This window comes from Pristis pectinata, chromosome 7 (genome assembly GCF_009764475.1).
Source record: "Pristis pectinata isolate sPriPec2 chromosome 7, sPriPec2.1.pri, whole genome shotgun sequence".
NCBI classification, from domain to species: Eukaryota; Metazoa; Chordata; class Chondrichthyes; order Rhinopristiformes; family Pristidae; genus Pristis; species Pristis pectinata.
The window spans coordinates 79,949,216-79,964,885 of record NC_067411.1 but is presented as its reverse complement, the minus strand read 5'-3'; the positions used below and the strand labels follow the sequence as shown (position 1 = coordinate 79,964,885).

The following is a 15,670-nucleotide window of genomic DNA, read 5'->3' as shown; positions in this document are numbered from 1 at the left end:
TAAAGAAGAGAGGAACTTCAGTTGGAAGTGGGAAGAAAAGGACATAATAGGGGATTTGGACAAGGTATGCAGTATTTGTGACCATCTTCAAGAGAGCAGACAAATCTGATTGTGGTAACTGTGGAGAGGTCTTCCTACTGTGTACCACAGGGTAAGTCATTGCCAGGATACTCCTGTAAGAAAAGATAAGATTTCTTTATTAGTCACATGTACATTGAAACACACAGTGAAATGCATCTTTTGCATAGAGTTTTCTGGGGGCAGCCTGCAAGTGTCGCCACGTTTCCAGCACCAACGTAGCATGCCCACAACTTCCTAACCAGTATGTCTTTGGAATGTGGGAGGAAACCAGAGCACCCGGAGGAAACCCACGCAGACACAGGGAGAACGTACAAACTCCTTACAGATAGTGGCCGGAATTGAACCTGGGTTACTGGCGCTGCAATAGTGTGATGCTAACCGCTACACTACCATGCCTGCCCATCGCCATTCAGTGCCTGATGAGCTGCAGGATAGATTCCATCCATCTAGATGCACAATGGGAATGATCTTTGCTGCACATGAAACCAAGACAAGTCCAGGGAGCAGCATCAACCCCACGAGCCATGGTCTTTTTTGACCTCCATCAATTGAGAGGGGCTGTGATGCATCTTTCTCAAGTTTTGCTGCCCACAATAATTCTTCTCTATATTATGTCTGCTACATATAAGATTACAGTATTACAGGTTCATACATACAGATTTAAAATTTTCTCCCCTATTGTTCGGCAGCATTACACTTTTTGAAGACATCACAATTTAAAGACTACACAATTACAACAAAGGGTACTAATAATGGTTATCAATTCAGATTTTTCCTTTATTTGGTTGCATGCTACTTTGTGAGAAGATAATGAAGTGCTATCTACTACTGTGTTTATTACTTGAAGGCTGTTAGATAACCTAAGATCTTAAAAAGTAAGATAAGAGATCCAAGAAAATTTACCAAATGACCATGAAGGAATGCTAATATATGCTTAATACTGGATGGTGTCTAGTTTAGAGGGAACTTGGATGTAATAATAGTGCCTTGATGTATTTATCTTATTGCTGGTAAATGTGTCAGGTGAAAATTGCTTTTAAATTATAAGATTTTACAGGTTCAGGAACATTACCATGGTGGTAGTACTTCAGAAACAAACATAGAGGGTTTAGACGGTCTGCCAGTAACTCAAACACATAAGCTGACACTTCCATGTAACATTGTTGGAGGGACACCAAAACTGAGGACCTTTCTGTCCTGTCAGACGGATATAAGATCCCATCAACCTGTTTGAAGAACAGAGAGCTCTCGCAAAGACTTGGTTACCATTTATCCCTCATTTAACATAAATAAAGCAAATAAACCAGTATTTTACCTTGCTGTTCAAGGTATAATCCTTGCCGAGTGCACATTGTTTTCTTTGTTTCCCATGTTAATTCACCATTTAAGAAAGGAAGAAGAGACAAAACAGAGAACTGTTGATCTGTTAGCCCAACATGAAGAGTAGGGAGAATGCTAGAACCTACAATGAAGAATGTAGTAGGGGACATTAAGGAAATCAAGGGATATTTGGGACAGTGCAGGAAAATGGCACTGACATGGAAGATCTGCCATGTCTTGATGAATGGTGGAGTAGGCCCCAAGGGCTGATAGGTTATTCATCGTGTCCTTTTGTTCTTGTGCCTTTCAGTCCTTCTCTCAAACTGACGCTGAGGCTCAGACCATCCAGCTCCGTCTGTCCTTTTTATTGTAAACTCATTATGCCCTCTCATCAGGTAAGTTTTATTTTAAAAATTATAAACGTCTATTCATATTACTTGTTTGTGATTGTGGTTCACCCCTGTGAGGGAGAGAGCAGGAGTGGAATGGAAAACGTTTTCCCAAGTTCAATAAAAACTAGATGATTTTGTGCATATGAACCCACATTTGTGTTCCCAGCTCAGATTTAATCACCTGTTTGCGGGCATGTTGTCCATTTCTCTGGGGGATTAAAAGCCCTTCCATCATTTCCTCCGTACATTTCTGAATTTTCATTTATTACTTGGCTCTGAAATATCAGGTTACATTAAAGAAATGCCTGTGTTCACCATCGGAGCCGCTCTCCGTCCTCGTCCCGGCTTCGGGAGCGGACAACTAACCACATTTTTCTATAAAAGGAAACTGCAGTCCACTGTGAAAAGCACAGTGTTGCTCTCAACTTACAGTTCACGAAATGGGACAAAATACGTTATTAAAAAGAATCGTCAGCGATGTATGCTATTAATTTGAAATAAATATTGACAGTCATGCCTGCCATGTGCAGGCATACCCTCCTCGACTTGTAGCCTGGTCTTTTGCCTGTTGCCGAGTCACGTACAGTGCTGTCTGTCACACACCCGGGAGTGCTGCATACAATTCTACCCAAGGACCAGCAGTGCTCCCAGTAGACGTAATTTTACAGGCTAGAGCAGGGAGAAACATCTCTTTTATTGAGAAGCTGGCGAATCGACCCGATCATGGTGAACGCCAATAAGAGCAAGAACAAAAAAATTGAAGAATTGGAAGAGGGTGAGTATTTCATGCTTTTACAAGAGGCTATTTCTCCTGAACCTACCCTGGTGCCCTTACAATGTTGTTATATTATTTCAAACGTGACAGCTCAATACGATTCATTTTACATGGCAGGTAACTCATTTTGGTCAGCGATCAATTGTGGCATTTGTTCATCTTCTTGACAGATATTTTGAGCATGTGGGTGATATTTGTCTTCAGTTTTAATTTGTGAGGGAGGCGCTTAAATAACTGATAACAGTGCAAGGAGAACAATGGTGTCATTCTTATGAAAGATTACTTGCTGGTGAAATTAAAACCGAAGGAATCACGGAGACATTGGAAGTGTGGATCAAAATTGATGGGAAGTGGGGAACAGTTGTTTATTCAGAACTGTGGCTAGCGATGTTCCTCAAGGGTCAATATGAGGACTATTGACTTTTTCTTTAATGTACGTTAATGATTTTGGCTACTTTATGCAGGGCATAATTTCAAAATTGGCAGTGGATGCAAAACTCAGAAATCATAAGGAGCAGGATGGTAATAGACTAGAAGAACATGGAGCAGATGAAGATGAATTGAGAGAAGTGTAAAGGTGGAAAACCGAGGTTATATCAAATAGGTATTACAATTTTAAAGGTTAGTGAGGGGAAATGGGGGTGTGAGAATAGGGAAGCCAAATGGTGTGTGTGTTTAAACCTTTGAAGGAGGCACCGCAATCGGAGAAGGCTGTTAAAAATGAATAGGATCCTAAATCAAAAAATAGAGGGAATTAAGTACAAAAGCAAGGAAGCTATGCTAAATGTTTATAACAACTCTTTAGCCCTCAGTCCAGGATCCATATTTTAGGAAGAGTAAGGTCTAAGAAAAAATACAGACAAGATATAGTAAAATGATAGTGACTTCAAATATTTGGGGAGACAGGAGAAGCAATAGTTGTTTTCCTGAGTGCAGAAGAGATTGTGCAAAGATCTGATAAAGAATTTGAACAGAATAAAAAAAGGATACAGGTCCTCCTCAGGTTATGAATGCCCGAGTTACGGACAGTGTTTGGGAGACTAGTGGGATGGATGGGGATAGATTTGTCAGCTGTTGTGGGGGCTGCAGGTACCTTCTGCTGGGTGGGAACAGGGCACTTTCACGTGCCTTCTCTCCCCAACACCCCGCTCCCCCCCAAACCCCCAGAGCCTGGGCCTTGACAGTCGGGAGCTGGGTCTAGCTCAGCAGAGCGGTGACTGTGAAAGCAGACTCATTCACTTACCGAATCCGTGAGGACAGCTGGTGGCTGCTCTTCCCGCATCTCCTTGCTCTCCTGTTACAGCTATTTCTGTGATCCTCTCCTTTACAATGTTTTTGTGCATTTCTGACCTATGAACAGTTGTTAGGAATGGAACCCTGTTGTAATGTGAGGACTGCCTGTAACCATTTCTGGTGGCAGATGGTTTGTCAACCTTCTGAATGGCAGAAGGACCAGAAGAGGCTTGAGGAAACATCTGTTTTAAGTTGCATGATAATTATGGTCTGGAATCCAGTGACTGAAAGGGTAATGGATGAAAATTCAAACAGTACTTTTCCAGGGGATTTATATAAATACTTGAAGGTGAATAAATCACATGCCACAGGACATGAGACTGATTGAGTAGCTCCAACAGACACCATAGGGTATCTGCCCTGCTCTTATTCTGCGTCGATTTTCTAATTCAGTGATTACCCAGGTTTTGAATTTAATCATACAAGTTTTCCACAATTGTGAGATGTGTTTTCAGTCATGCATGAACAAAATATGAATATTTGTGTTATAATTGTTATTGACTGCATTATTTAGTAATAAAAGGTCTTTCTGTTACATCATTTGTTGAAGTTTTGAATTGTTTTCCCTTAAACTAACTTTTATTTAATATAAAATTATTTTCTAACAGTCTTTCTATATCTCAGGCAGTACCGTGGCACAGCTAGTCTCACAGCTCCAACAACTCTGGGTTCAATCCTGACCTTTGGAGCTGTCAGTGTGGAGTTTGCACATTCTCCCTGTGACCACATGGGTTTCCTATGGGTGCTCCAGTTTCCTCCGACATACCAAAAATGGTGGGTTGGTAGGTTAATTGTCACTGAAAATTGCCCTTAGTATGTGTAGAAGAGCAGTAGAATCAGAATAGAGAGCAGAGTTAATAGGTAAGTGGGGAGAATAAAATGTGTAAGAAAAGGTGTTTGATGTTTGGCATGGACTTGGTGGGCTGAAGGTCCTGTTTCTGTACTGTATTGCTCTATGATTCTATGACTTAATGATCTTTGGCTGTATCTGAGAATGTATATTTCCTCTAGATAATTATAAATTTTAAAAAAATTAGGAATTGATTTTTCTGTGATTGAAACAATAGGTCAACATGGTTAAATCTTTAGATTTCAGTATCTAATCTAATTATGCCTCAAAGTAACATAAATCCAAATTTAGAGTGAAATCTAATAAGGTTGGAAATTAGCACCCTCTTTCTGATCATGAGGTCAGACATCAGCTACTCTGAAAACAATTCTCAATTGCTTTCAGAGTAGCTAGTGTCTGACGATAGTGTTGAGTCCCAAATGATCGGTGCATCACTTTTCATGCATGGCACCATTCTTCTAGAGCCAGCCTCAGCATAATCCTCATTTGAGGCTTCTGCAGTAGAACTTGTGTGCAGCAGACCACACTCTCCAGCAAATGGGCTCCTGGACCACCTGGTATGGCTGTATCTCATGAGTCCAGTAATATATCACATGTTGTTTATCCCGGTAATCCGCCAAGGTCCAGTGTCAGTGTCTGAGCTGGCAGAAACAATTGTCCGATAACATTGATAAGGTGATCAAATTCCGACTTACTCTGTTAAGGCTCTATCAGTTCTGCTCGGACAGATGGGGGTTCTAGACCTTTGAAAGAAAGACACAAGGGCAGCATGATAGTATGGGCAGGGGGAAATTGAGAAGGGCATGCTTACCACCTGTAGCTTGCAAATGAAGAGATGGTAGGATGATGGACAGTGAATAAGGAGGGGTATTATCATTAGCATATTGTCATTTATTGAACATCAAAAAGCTGCAGAAACCAAAAACCTGAAATAAAAATGGAAAATGTTGTAAACCCAGCAGATCCAGCAGCATTTACTGAAAGAGAAACAGTTCTGATTTCAGTTCTTTGACCTGAAACCTTAGCTCTGTTTCTTTTTCCACAGATGCTGCCTGCCCTGATGACTGTTTCCAGCACTTTCTGTTTTTATTATCATCTTTTTTGTTCGGTGCATCTTCTATGGCTAAGTCTTCTGTCACTGCTTCTCTGATGGTGGAGAGGATTCTCTCCTCCAGGGTACTGAGCTGATGCAAGCAGTCTTCTGCCTAACAGTCTTCTGTTTTTACCTGTGATTCTGCACCAGCTTCAGCAAGGGATTGTTAAATGTGTTAGTGAGTGTGTGCCAATGTGTTTGGGTGATGTAACTGACTTGACTCAGTATCTAGCAGCCTCCAGGAGTAGTGACAGGTCAGTATTGATGTTGGAAACTGTTAATGTGTGAGAGTGTGGTGAGTGTGCATTGCAGAGAACAATGTGTCAGAGTATTTGTGCAACTGTGTGTAGAGAAGATAAAGATGTATTCAGTGACTTTTACCATGCCTCAAGGTTCCAGATTTACTTTGGCATGCATGCATGATTGCCTGGCTGGGTTTCTACACTGCACTTTTGGTGATGAAAATTGGTCCTTTCCTCCACCGGTGCCACAGAATGGCAGCACATCTGTTCCCATCAAATCCATGCTAGTTCTGTGTGAGAGCCACCCTCTCCACACAGACCTGCAACTTTTGTTACTTTGACGTTTTCCATGGAATATCACAGTTGAATCTGCTTCCACTGCACACTCTTGGTAATGCACTCCAGAACCTAACTACTCAACACACAAAAAAAGTTCTCGAGTCAGGTTTGCGTCTTTGACCCCTTGGGCAATAGGAACAATTTTTCTCCATCTGCTCTTTATAGACCCTTCATGATTTTAAGCACCTTCATCAGACCCACCTCATCGTTCCCCAAAACTCATCCTAATGTCCCAGGAATTTAAGGCTCTTCCTTTTGCACAATCTTTATAGTCAATTGTTCATTTGGACTATCCAATTTTTTATACTTTTTAGTGCATAGCACCAGGAGTAATTTGGAGATGACTACTTTTACTGTCTTTCTTCTAAAACATATTTTCTAACTCCTTAAAGTCTGCCTGTGGGGCCTCATTTCTCTTTCTGCTTAAGCCATCGGTACGGTTATGGACCATGATCCTTGGTGGTTTACCTTACATTTCCAGAATGTGGTGCAGACAACTATTACATGTTTTCCCCTGTCAATGTACTTTGTGTTGCAACACACCAAGGGGACTTTCTATGTTTTTTGTTAGGATGTCAGTGCTCGCCGGGGTGATAATATTCATCTGTTTCATTTCTTGCTTTTACTTCTCAATTGGTCCGCTTACTGTTGCTATTATCATTATCTCTGGATCATGAATCTTGAGACAAGCTACCAATCATGTTAGCAAGCTGGCTGTGTGTTTTAGGTGCAGATGTCAAATACCAAAACAAATTATCTCTGCACATCATATTAGGAAGAATTAGATAAAAGTTTCAATAGTCTCAAAAATTATTTGACGTTTGTATTATATTCATTCAAGGGACGTGGGTTTCACAGGCTGAGCCAGCATTTAATTGCACATCCCTAAATGCCCTCGAGAAGATTGTGGTGAGTGGGCTGCTATGTCCTGTATGCTGTCGAGCTTCTTGAGTGTTGTCGAAGCTGCACCCATCCAGACAAGTGGAGAGTACTCCATCACACTCCTGACTTGAGACTTGTAGATGGTCTACAGGCTTTGAGGAGTTAGAAGGTGAGTTACTCATTGCAGTGAGTTACTCCCTTCCACATAGCCCTCCATTTCTCTATCATTCATGTGGATATCTAAGAGTCTCTTAAATGTATCTGCCCCCAGAGATTTAACTAAAGAGATTTAGTTAATTTTGTATCATGTTTGGCACAGACATTGTGGGCTGAAGAGCCTGTTCCTGTGCTGTAATGTTCTATGTTTTGAAGGTGGCTGGAACATCGGAGAAGGTTGCTGCTCAATGAGCCAGCAATGTTCTAACTGGCCACTTCTAGCAAAAAGTCAGAGCCTTGTCCCTCACCATGCTCAAGGTGCAAGGAATCTCTGGGCCTTTACATTAGTGGGTGACCTTTGCTGACAATGGTTCAGGCTCTGCCAAGATTTTTCAGTGCACCCGGAGCACTGATAGTGGGAAGCCCCTGGCTGTTTGCAATCCTGGGAGGGAAAGTGGTCACTAGTTTATTTTGGGATGTGGAAGTGTGTGGTGGAAATGGGGATGTTATGGTGGGAATATTGGGACAGGGAGTACATTAAACCCTCGGTAGCAAAAGTTAATAACATTCTACAGTTGTTACAGTCTGAAAACATTTCAAGACTGTTTATCATAAAAGGGCATTAGTGTGAAATGTTCTCTCTCACACACCCTGCCTGTATTTACTGCTTTTATATTAAATCTGAAATGTAAACAATGTTTTCTACAAGTGCAGGTTCTCATTGGCTATTATTGCCATTAGCTTCCATTAATTGCTAGATTGCTTTTGCAACAGTGTGATGAGCCCCTAATAAGCTGATTCATCATCAGACGAAGTACAATATTCACAATAAAGGCTGCAGATACTTACTTAAGAAGTACTATTCAGAAAGTCCTCCATTATACAGGATGCACAATGTTGTTCAATTATATTCATTTCCCAGAACCTTAATAACTGTTAGATATGATTGCTTTGTTTAGTGTCCTAATTTTTTTTTGATCTATAGCCATGCTTTTACAATATTGAAGAAGAAGTTGTGTATATTTTCTAAGGAATATTGGGAGAAAGCTGGAAAAGGCTGTTGAATTTGGATGAACAGCCAAGATCATATTAAATGGCAAAGCAAGGTTGAATGGCTAAATGGCCTGCTCCTCCTCCTACTTTTGTATGTTTTCTACATGTTCAGGGCATCTAGCTGGATCTATAATTGTGCCAAAACCTGATGTGCTGGAGGAACTCTGCAGGTCAGGCAGCATCTGTGGAGGGAAATGGACAGTCGACAGAAGACCCTTCTTCTGGCTATCTCTCCTCTGCTCTTTCAGTCTAGATGAAGGGTCTTGACCTGAAGCATCAACTATCCACTTCCCTCTACAGATGCCGTCTGAGCTGCTGTTCCTCCAGCAACTTGTTTTTATGCTCCAGATTCCAGCATCTACTGTCTTTTTTGTCTCTATAATTGTGCCATTTGATCTTTTTCCTTTCTGTTTTCTGCAGTGACTACAAACTGATGATTTAAGCTTACATAATTTTCCACGAGTATCAACAGCCTCCAAATATGCTTCATCCGAAATTTTCCATTCTTCTGTGAATTTCCCTTATCTATAAAACAAAGTCTGTCAGATTTAAGTGTTAGACATTGCCTGTGATGAAGTTGGAAAGCCCTCTTTTTTGGGAGTGGGGGTAAATCTTCCCAACTAATGTTATCAGCAGGTAGAGGGATGGCCATTTGACTACTTTCACATGCGAATGAGACTAACATGGTGCAGTGTTGATCTCTTTTGGGAGTTGGCAGGATCACCAATTGATGATTGTTGTGATGTGATTCTTAGGTAGGAAGCTTGCGGATTTATTCTGGGTATTGTTGCACCAATCGCCTGTTCTCTGCTTCACCTTTTGTCTTCAGAATGGCACAAAGTAGCACAATTTTTGTTGAGGGCCAGCCATCCAGAAATCTCCATCCTCTAGTACATATTTTCAATGAGACATGTACCATATAGAAGCACAAGCTCCTTACAAACCTGGGGAACAACCTGTATAAAACAGTTTTGCAGAAATAACACTGTGATGAAAGATCAGAATTTCTATGCCTCATGCCTCTTCCTGCATTTTGATACAAGGAGCCCAATTACCAGTCTCCTTCTTGTACAGGTTTAGCTAGGTCTTACTTTGTGATTTATACAGAAATCCAGTTGTGGAAGTTTTGGAAGAGTATAACAAAATTCTGCTTTATGCTCCTGTACATTGACTAAAACAATAAATTAAATTAATCTCAGTCAAGATCATATTTTCACTTGCAGTTGGAATTCAGATAGACCATGAGACAGATGAAGACGATGATGATGGTAAGACAATAATTACTACTTTTCAAAGTTGTTATTAGAGACCATCTACATCTGGCCTTCTAAAAACCAACGTTGAAATAATTATCCACAACAGCATCCTGAAAAGTACCTTTGCTAATAGATTGAACAACTGAATCTCAACAACAGTGAAAGGTAAAGGTGTCATCTTTGGTTCAGTGTGAGAGTGTTTACCTCTTGGGCAGGAGGGCATGTGCTGAAGTCCTAGTCTAGAATAACCAGTGCACATTCTAGATTGATTCTTGAGTGTTTCGGTGAAGGGTTGTTGCACTGTTCATTAGAGAAAGGGTGTTTTCCCAATCTCCAGCTCACCATTCTGAAATTAAATGGATTGTCTGCCCATTGAATTCACGCACAGATTGTCTGCTGCTTCTCCTGATGTGGTTACGCTGGCTGCATGCGAAAAGTATTTCATTGGGTTTAAGCTGATTTAAAATTGTGAAAAAAGCTGTACAGATTAATATTATTTATTTTTATAATGCATTAGAACATAGTTCTGTTGCTAGAGTTCATTGTTACACCCAGTCAATTATCTTAACTATTTACACATGTGAGTTGAAATTTAGCACCCAAAACAATTAACAAGATGTGTTTACTCCAAACCAAATTTACCTGAATGGATGTAAATCATAAAAGGGGTTTAATTCTTTTACACACTAAACTCTGTGCTACATGTTTGTTTCGATCTTTTCAATTATTCTCCCCTTTGACGATCTATCCCTCTTCTGAAACTGTAGACACTTGATGAGATTTGGTTTTGTGACTATTGGGCACCTTGCCCAAGGACCTTTATGACCTCAGAAACCACAGACTGTGAGCTGCTGCTCTATGGGATACATGGCACTGAAGTCTGGATTTGCCCTTCCCTGAGATTTACTTGCTTGCAAGTTCCAGCAAGTATCACTGGTTTCCGGTCATTAAGATGAATATTGTTGATTTATCATTCTCCATCCCAGAAATTTTGAAGCCACTTGTGGAATCTTGACTAAAATCAATTAACTCAACAAATTTATGACTATCTTATCTGTAAATTGAATCACTAGAGCTATTCCCAAATTTCCTTTTTTAATGTCATTTTTCCATTGATGTAGAAGAAGAGGATGATGAGAGACAACCTGAGAGGAGAGGAAAGCAACAAAATAGCAGAAACCTGCCTAAAGTATCTGAGGATGAAGAAGATAGTTCAGAAGAAGCTGCCAAACCCAAACCAAGGAACAATAGGAGGAGACCCCCAGTTCAGAACAGAAGTAAACAGAAAAGCAAGAACAATAGAGATGATGAAAGTGACGAAGATGATGATGATGAAGAAGAAGGAGACGGCAAAAAAGGGGCAGCTAAAAATTCAAGGATAAAAGCAAGAAACAAAAAGAATAATAGAACAGAGGAAAGCGATGATGACAGTGAACCAGAGGGAAGAAGTATGAAAACAAAAAGGAACCAAGCCCGCAGTACTAATAGAAACAATGTAAACAAGAAGCAGAAAGATGAAGGTAATAAGAAGACAAAACAAAGAAATAAAACTGGTGACAGGAAGGGTGAAAAGAGTAATGGAAGAAAGAAAGGCAAATCCTCAAGGTACTTAATTCTTGTTTACTGTATATCGACATTGTTCATATATTGCAATAGATATGAAATTTATTTAAAGAAGAACTTGATTGCAAGGAGAAGTGGTAATTAGGAATCTGCTATTTTCTAACCCATGATGTGCAAGCTTTGTGTCTATATATTTACAGAACAAAATTTATACTCTGAAATATCCCATCTCTTAAAGCATGGCATGAAATATGAACCAAAAATGTAATTGAGAGAGAATTAATCAAGAAAGGTAGTATATTTTATGCTTGAATAAGGAAGCAGGGAGTGAAAGAAAACCATTTTGTGCTTTGAATTAATTGTGCAATTATGGTTATGGGAAGTAAATAATTAACAAAACCTGATATTCCCAACATAAGAAACTACACAAAGAGTAATCCCCTGATTCACTTGCTTCTCTTCTACAGCTTAACATGTTCCCAAAGGGTTTTTTTTTACAGTAAGACAGCAAAAAGGGAATTTGGATGATTTACACACATTACTATAACCAATAAAGAAGTATACTTTTAAAGAGCATTAAGTAAAGTAGTAAACATTGGAAATACACATTGGAAATTTGTCAGTGACTGGTATTTTGGATGCGGACTTCCTACTAGCACTGACTAAGAATCTTGTTTTAAAACATTTTAATTTCATTTTGAAAGGCTGATGAAGTTATTGTGAGTTTCCATCATTTTCTATTACAACCTAATTTAGAAAATGTGCAGTATACATTTTTAATTAATCAACTAAATAAACAGCACAAGAGAAGCATGTTGTTTAAATGGCCAAACCTTAAGTGCTCAGTATTTGAAAGAAAGATATTTTGAAGCATTTTTCACAAGGCCGGGACATTTTAAAATGCTGTCAAACAAGCAACGTGCCTTTTTAAGTGTAAACATCATTCACTGACCAATCTCCAGGGTCCCAGTGACAGCTAGATCTTAGTCACATTGGCTGAGGAATAAAATTGGCCAGATCCAGATGCACTTCCTGGGTCTTCTTCAAATATTCAAAGGCTTATCATTTAGGCTAAGTCTGGGTGTAAGACTGAGCTGACTGTATTTTTTTTCTCATTTTGACAGCAGGAAAAGGTTTGGATTCTCCACATGATGGTCCTTTTAGTGTAGAGGGCCCTTATCACACATAGGGTCTTGCCATGGAGAGTCCTCCTAATGGTTTCTGTAAGCTTTTTAGATGAGTGCACAACTCTTTTCGAAAATGTAATTAATTGCTAAATACACTTGAAACATTATTATTTAGACAGTAATGTATGCAAAGCTTATGTTCATTCTTTTCAGCTAATATGTTAAATTATGCATCAATTTAAACAAACTTTATGAGTATGGGTTAGCAGAGGGCAAGGATTCCTCTTAGCATTGGCTTGTTATGGAAGGAAACTCCAGTGGGTTGTGCAAGAACATATAAGCCTGTTAAAAAATTTTGCTCTTCTTAGTCCATCCAGCAATTCTTAATGCCTAAGTAACAAAGTTGAGAATCAATCCTAATAATTTCCCTGAGTGACATCCAGAACTTGAATTATTTACATCCATGACAGTTTTACTTTTGTTTTGTTGCAGCTCATCATCAGGTTCATCAGACAGTGAAGATCCTCTGTCAGAGGGAGAACTTGCTAAGGTTTTGGAAGAAGTGGAAGAGAAAAAGAAACTAATAGCAACCATACGGAACAAAGCCTGGCGTATGAAAAGAAAACTTTCAACATTAAAGTAATTGATTTGCAGTTTATGCATAATAATTAAACATTATAAATGTTGCAATTAAATTGATGTTTTACAGAATTTGACAGCCAATAACTTAAATCAATTTGTGTTTCTTAAAGTAAACATAGAATACAAAATGAATTTAGTTCCAATAACATAACTTCTCCCAAAGATTATTTGGGATATATTAACATATTGGCATTGTTGTAACTGACACGTGAATTTAATTTTAAAGAAATTAGTCTTGAAATTGACCTCTATAAATATAGGTGTGTAGCGGTTGCTACCGCGAAATAAAACAAGACACTAGTCGGAGGATTGTCGAACAAGAACTGGTTTATTTTCCCGCCTTGTGCGGGCCCTTTAAGGGAGACTGTTCCCGCTCAATCCAACCGGCAATGACGTAAGTACTATGTCATCAAGACTTTCCCGCGCGCGGGTTCTCCCCGTCGCTCGGGAAAGACGAGGCCCGCCGTCATCTTGGGCCTCGTCGCTCCGACGCTGCTCGACCCGACTGCCGAGCCGGTTCGACCGACTAAACGGTGAGTAGCACACAACCCCCCCAAGAACCGGCGATACAGTCCCCAAGGTCCACAGGCTGTGCCAGCTGCTGCTTAGGGGGCCGGCCTCTGCATCGTGGCATTGCAACCTCGACAGGTTGCTGCAGATCCAAATGGGCCGGTTTGAGGCGGTCCGCCGTGAAAACCTGTTCCCTGCCTCCAATGTCCAAAATAAAGGTGGATCCATTATTCCTTATGACTCAGAACGGTCCCTCATATGGTTGTTGCAACGGCGCCCGAGGTGTGCCCCTGCGAACAAAAACAAACTTACAGTCCCGTAGATCCTTGGGCTGGCAGGATGGGGCTTGACCGTGCCGTGAGGTGGGAATCGGGGCCAAGTTGCCAAGCTTCTCGCGCAGTCTCTGTAGGACTGCTGGGGGTTGTTCCCCTTGGTCCCTAAGGGCAGGTATGAAATCCCCGGGGACAACTAGGGGCGCCCCGTACACAAGCTCAGTGGATGAAGTGCGGAGGTCTTCTTTGGGGGCAGTGTGTATGCCGAGCAGGACCCAAGGCAGCTCATCAACCCAGTTAGGACCCTTCAGGCGGGCCATCAAGGCTGATTTCAGATGGCGGTGAAAACGTTCCACCAACCCGTTTGATTGAGGATGGTAGGCCGTGGTGGTGTGCAGCTGCGTCCCTAGCAGGTTCGCTAATGCAGTCCAGAGACTGGAAGTGAATTGGGTGCCTCTGTCTGAGGTGATGTGGGCCGGAACACCAAAACGTGAGACCCAAGTTGTGAGCAGTGCTCGGGCGCAGGAATCAGTTGTGATGTCAGTCAGGGGGGTTGCCTCAGGCCACCTCGTGAACCGGTCCACGATGGTAAGGAGGTACCAGGCTCCTCTTGAAACCGGCAGAGGGCCCACAAGGTCGATGTGTATGTGGTCGAACCTCCTACGGGTAGGCTTGAACTGCTGTGGCGGGACCTTGGTGTGTCACTGGATTTTTGACGTCTGGCAGTGTGGACAAGTCCGGACCCACTCACTGACCTGTTTGCGCAGGCCATGCCAGACAAACTTGCTGGCGACCAGTCGGACAGTTGATCTGATGGACGGGTGTGCCAACCCATGTACCGAGTCAAAAACACGTCTCCGCCAGGCTGCAGGGACTATAGGGCGGGGCTGACCAGTCGCAACGTTGCAAAGTAGGGTCCGCTGACCTGGACCAACCAAGAAATCTTGGAGCTGCAGGCCCGAGACTGCGGTTCTGTAGCTGGGCAGTTCGTCGTCGGCCTGCTGTGCATCAGCTAGGGCCGTGTAGTCGACACCCAAGGATAGGTTGTGGATGGTCGGTCTGGAAAGTGCATCAGCAACGACATTATCCTTTCCAGAGACATGTTGGATGTCAGTTGTGAATTCGGAAATGTAGGATAAATGTCTCTGCTGCCGAGCTGACCAGGGATCGGAGACTTTGGAGATGGCAAAGGACAAAGGCTTATGATCGGTGAAAGCGGTGAAAGGCCTGCCTTCTAGAAAGTATCGGAAATGCCGGACCGCCAGATACAGTGCTAGAAGTTCCCGATCAAAAGCGCTGTACTTCAGTTCGGGCGGTCTAAGGTGCTTGCTGAAAAATGCCAAGGGTTGCCAGCGGCCTTTGAGTAGCTGTTCCAGTACCCCACCCACCGCGGTGTTGGACGCATCTACCGTGAGGGCGGTTGGGATGTCAGTCCTAGGGTGTACCAGCATCGTGGCATCTGCCAGGGCGTCTTTGGCCTTAACGAAAGCAGCCGCAGCCTCGTCAGTCCAGGTGATGTCCTTGCCCTTACCAGCCAGCAGCGAGAACAGAGGGCGCATGATACGGGCTGCTGCAGGGATGAACCGATGGTAAAAGTTGACCATCCCAAGGAATTCCTGTAGGCCTTTGACTGTGTCGGGGCAGGCAAAATGGCGGATAGCGTCCACCTTGGCGGGTAAGGGTGTTGACCCGCTGCTGGTGATTTTGTGGCCGAGGAAATCGATAGAGTCAAGTCCGAATTGGCACTTGGACGGGTTGATCGTGAGGCCGAAATCGCGGAGGCGGGAATACAGCTGGCGGAGGTGGGAAAGGTGTTCCTGGCGG

General features: G+C 42.0%; 2 protein-coding genes across 2 annotated transcripts in view; both read left to right on the top strand.

Annotated features, from left to right (window-relative positions):
* The window catches only part of tmc1 (transmembrane channel-like 1), a 63,072-nt gene extending 50,066 nt beyond the window's left edge, over window positions 1-13,006 (top strand). The window contains exons 18-21 of the mRNA XM_052020646.1: window positions 2,081-2,272; window positions 9,700-9,744; window positions 10,854-11,252; window positions 12,915-13,006. Of these exons, the coding sequence (XP_051876606.1) occupies window positions 2,081-2,272; window positions 9,700-9,744; window positions 10,854-11,252; window positions 12,915-13,006 (728 nt within the window). The remainder of the gene's footprint in view (window positions 1-2,080; window positions 2,273-9,699; window positions 9,745-10,853; window positions 11,253-12,914) is intronic.
* A 14-nt stretch (window positions 13,007-13,020) lies between these two features.
* tmc2b (transmembrane channel-like 2b) overlaps window positions 13,021-15,670 on the top strand; it is a 39,461-nt gene continuing 36,811 nt past the window's right edge. The window contains exon 1 of the mRNA XM_052020645.1: window positions 13,021-13,061. Coding sequence (XP_051876605.1) covers window positions 13,036-13,061 — 26 coding nt within the window. The 5' untranslated portion in view covers window positions 13,021-13,035. The remainder of the gene's footprint in view (window positions 13,062-15,670) is intronic.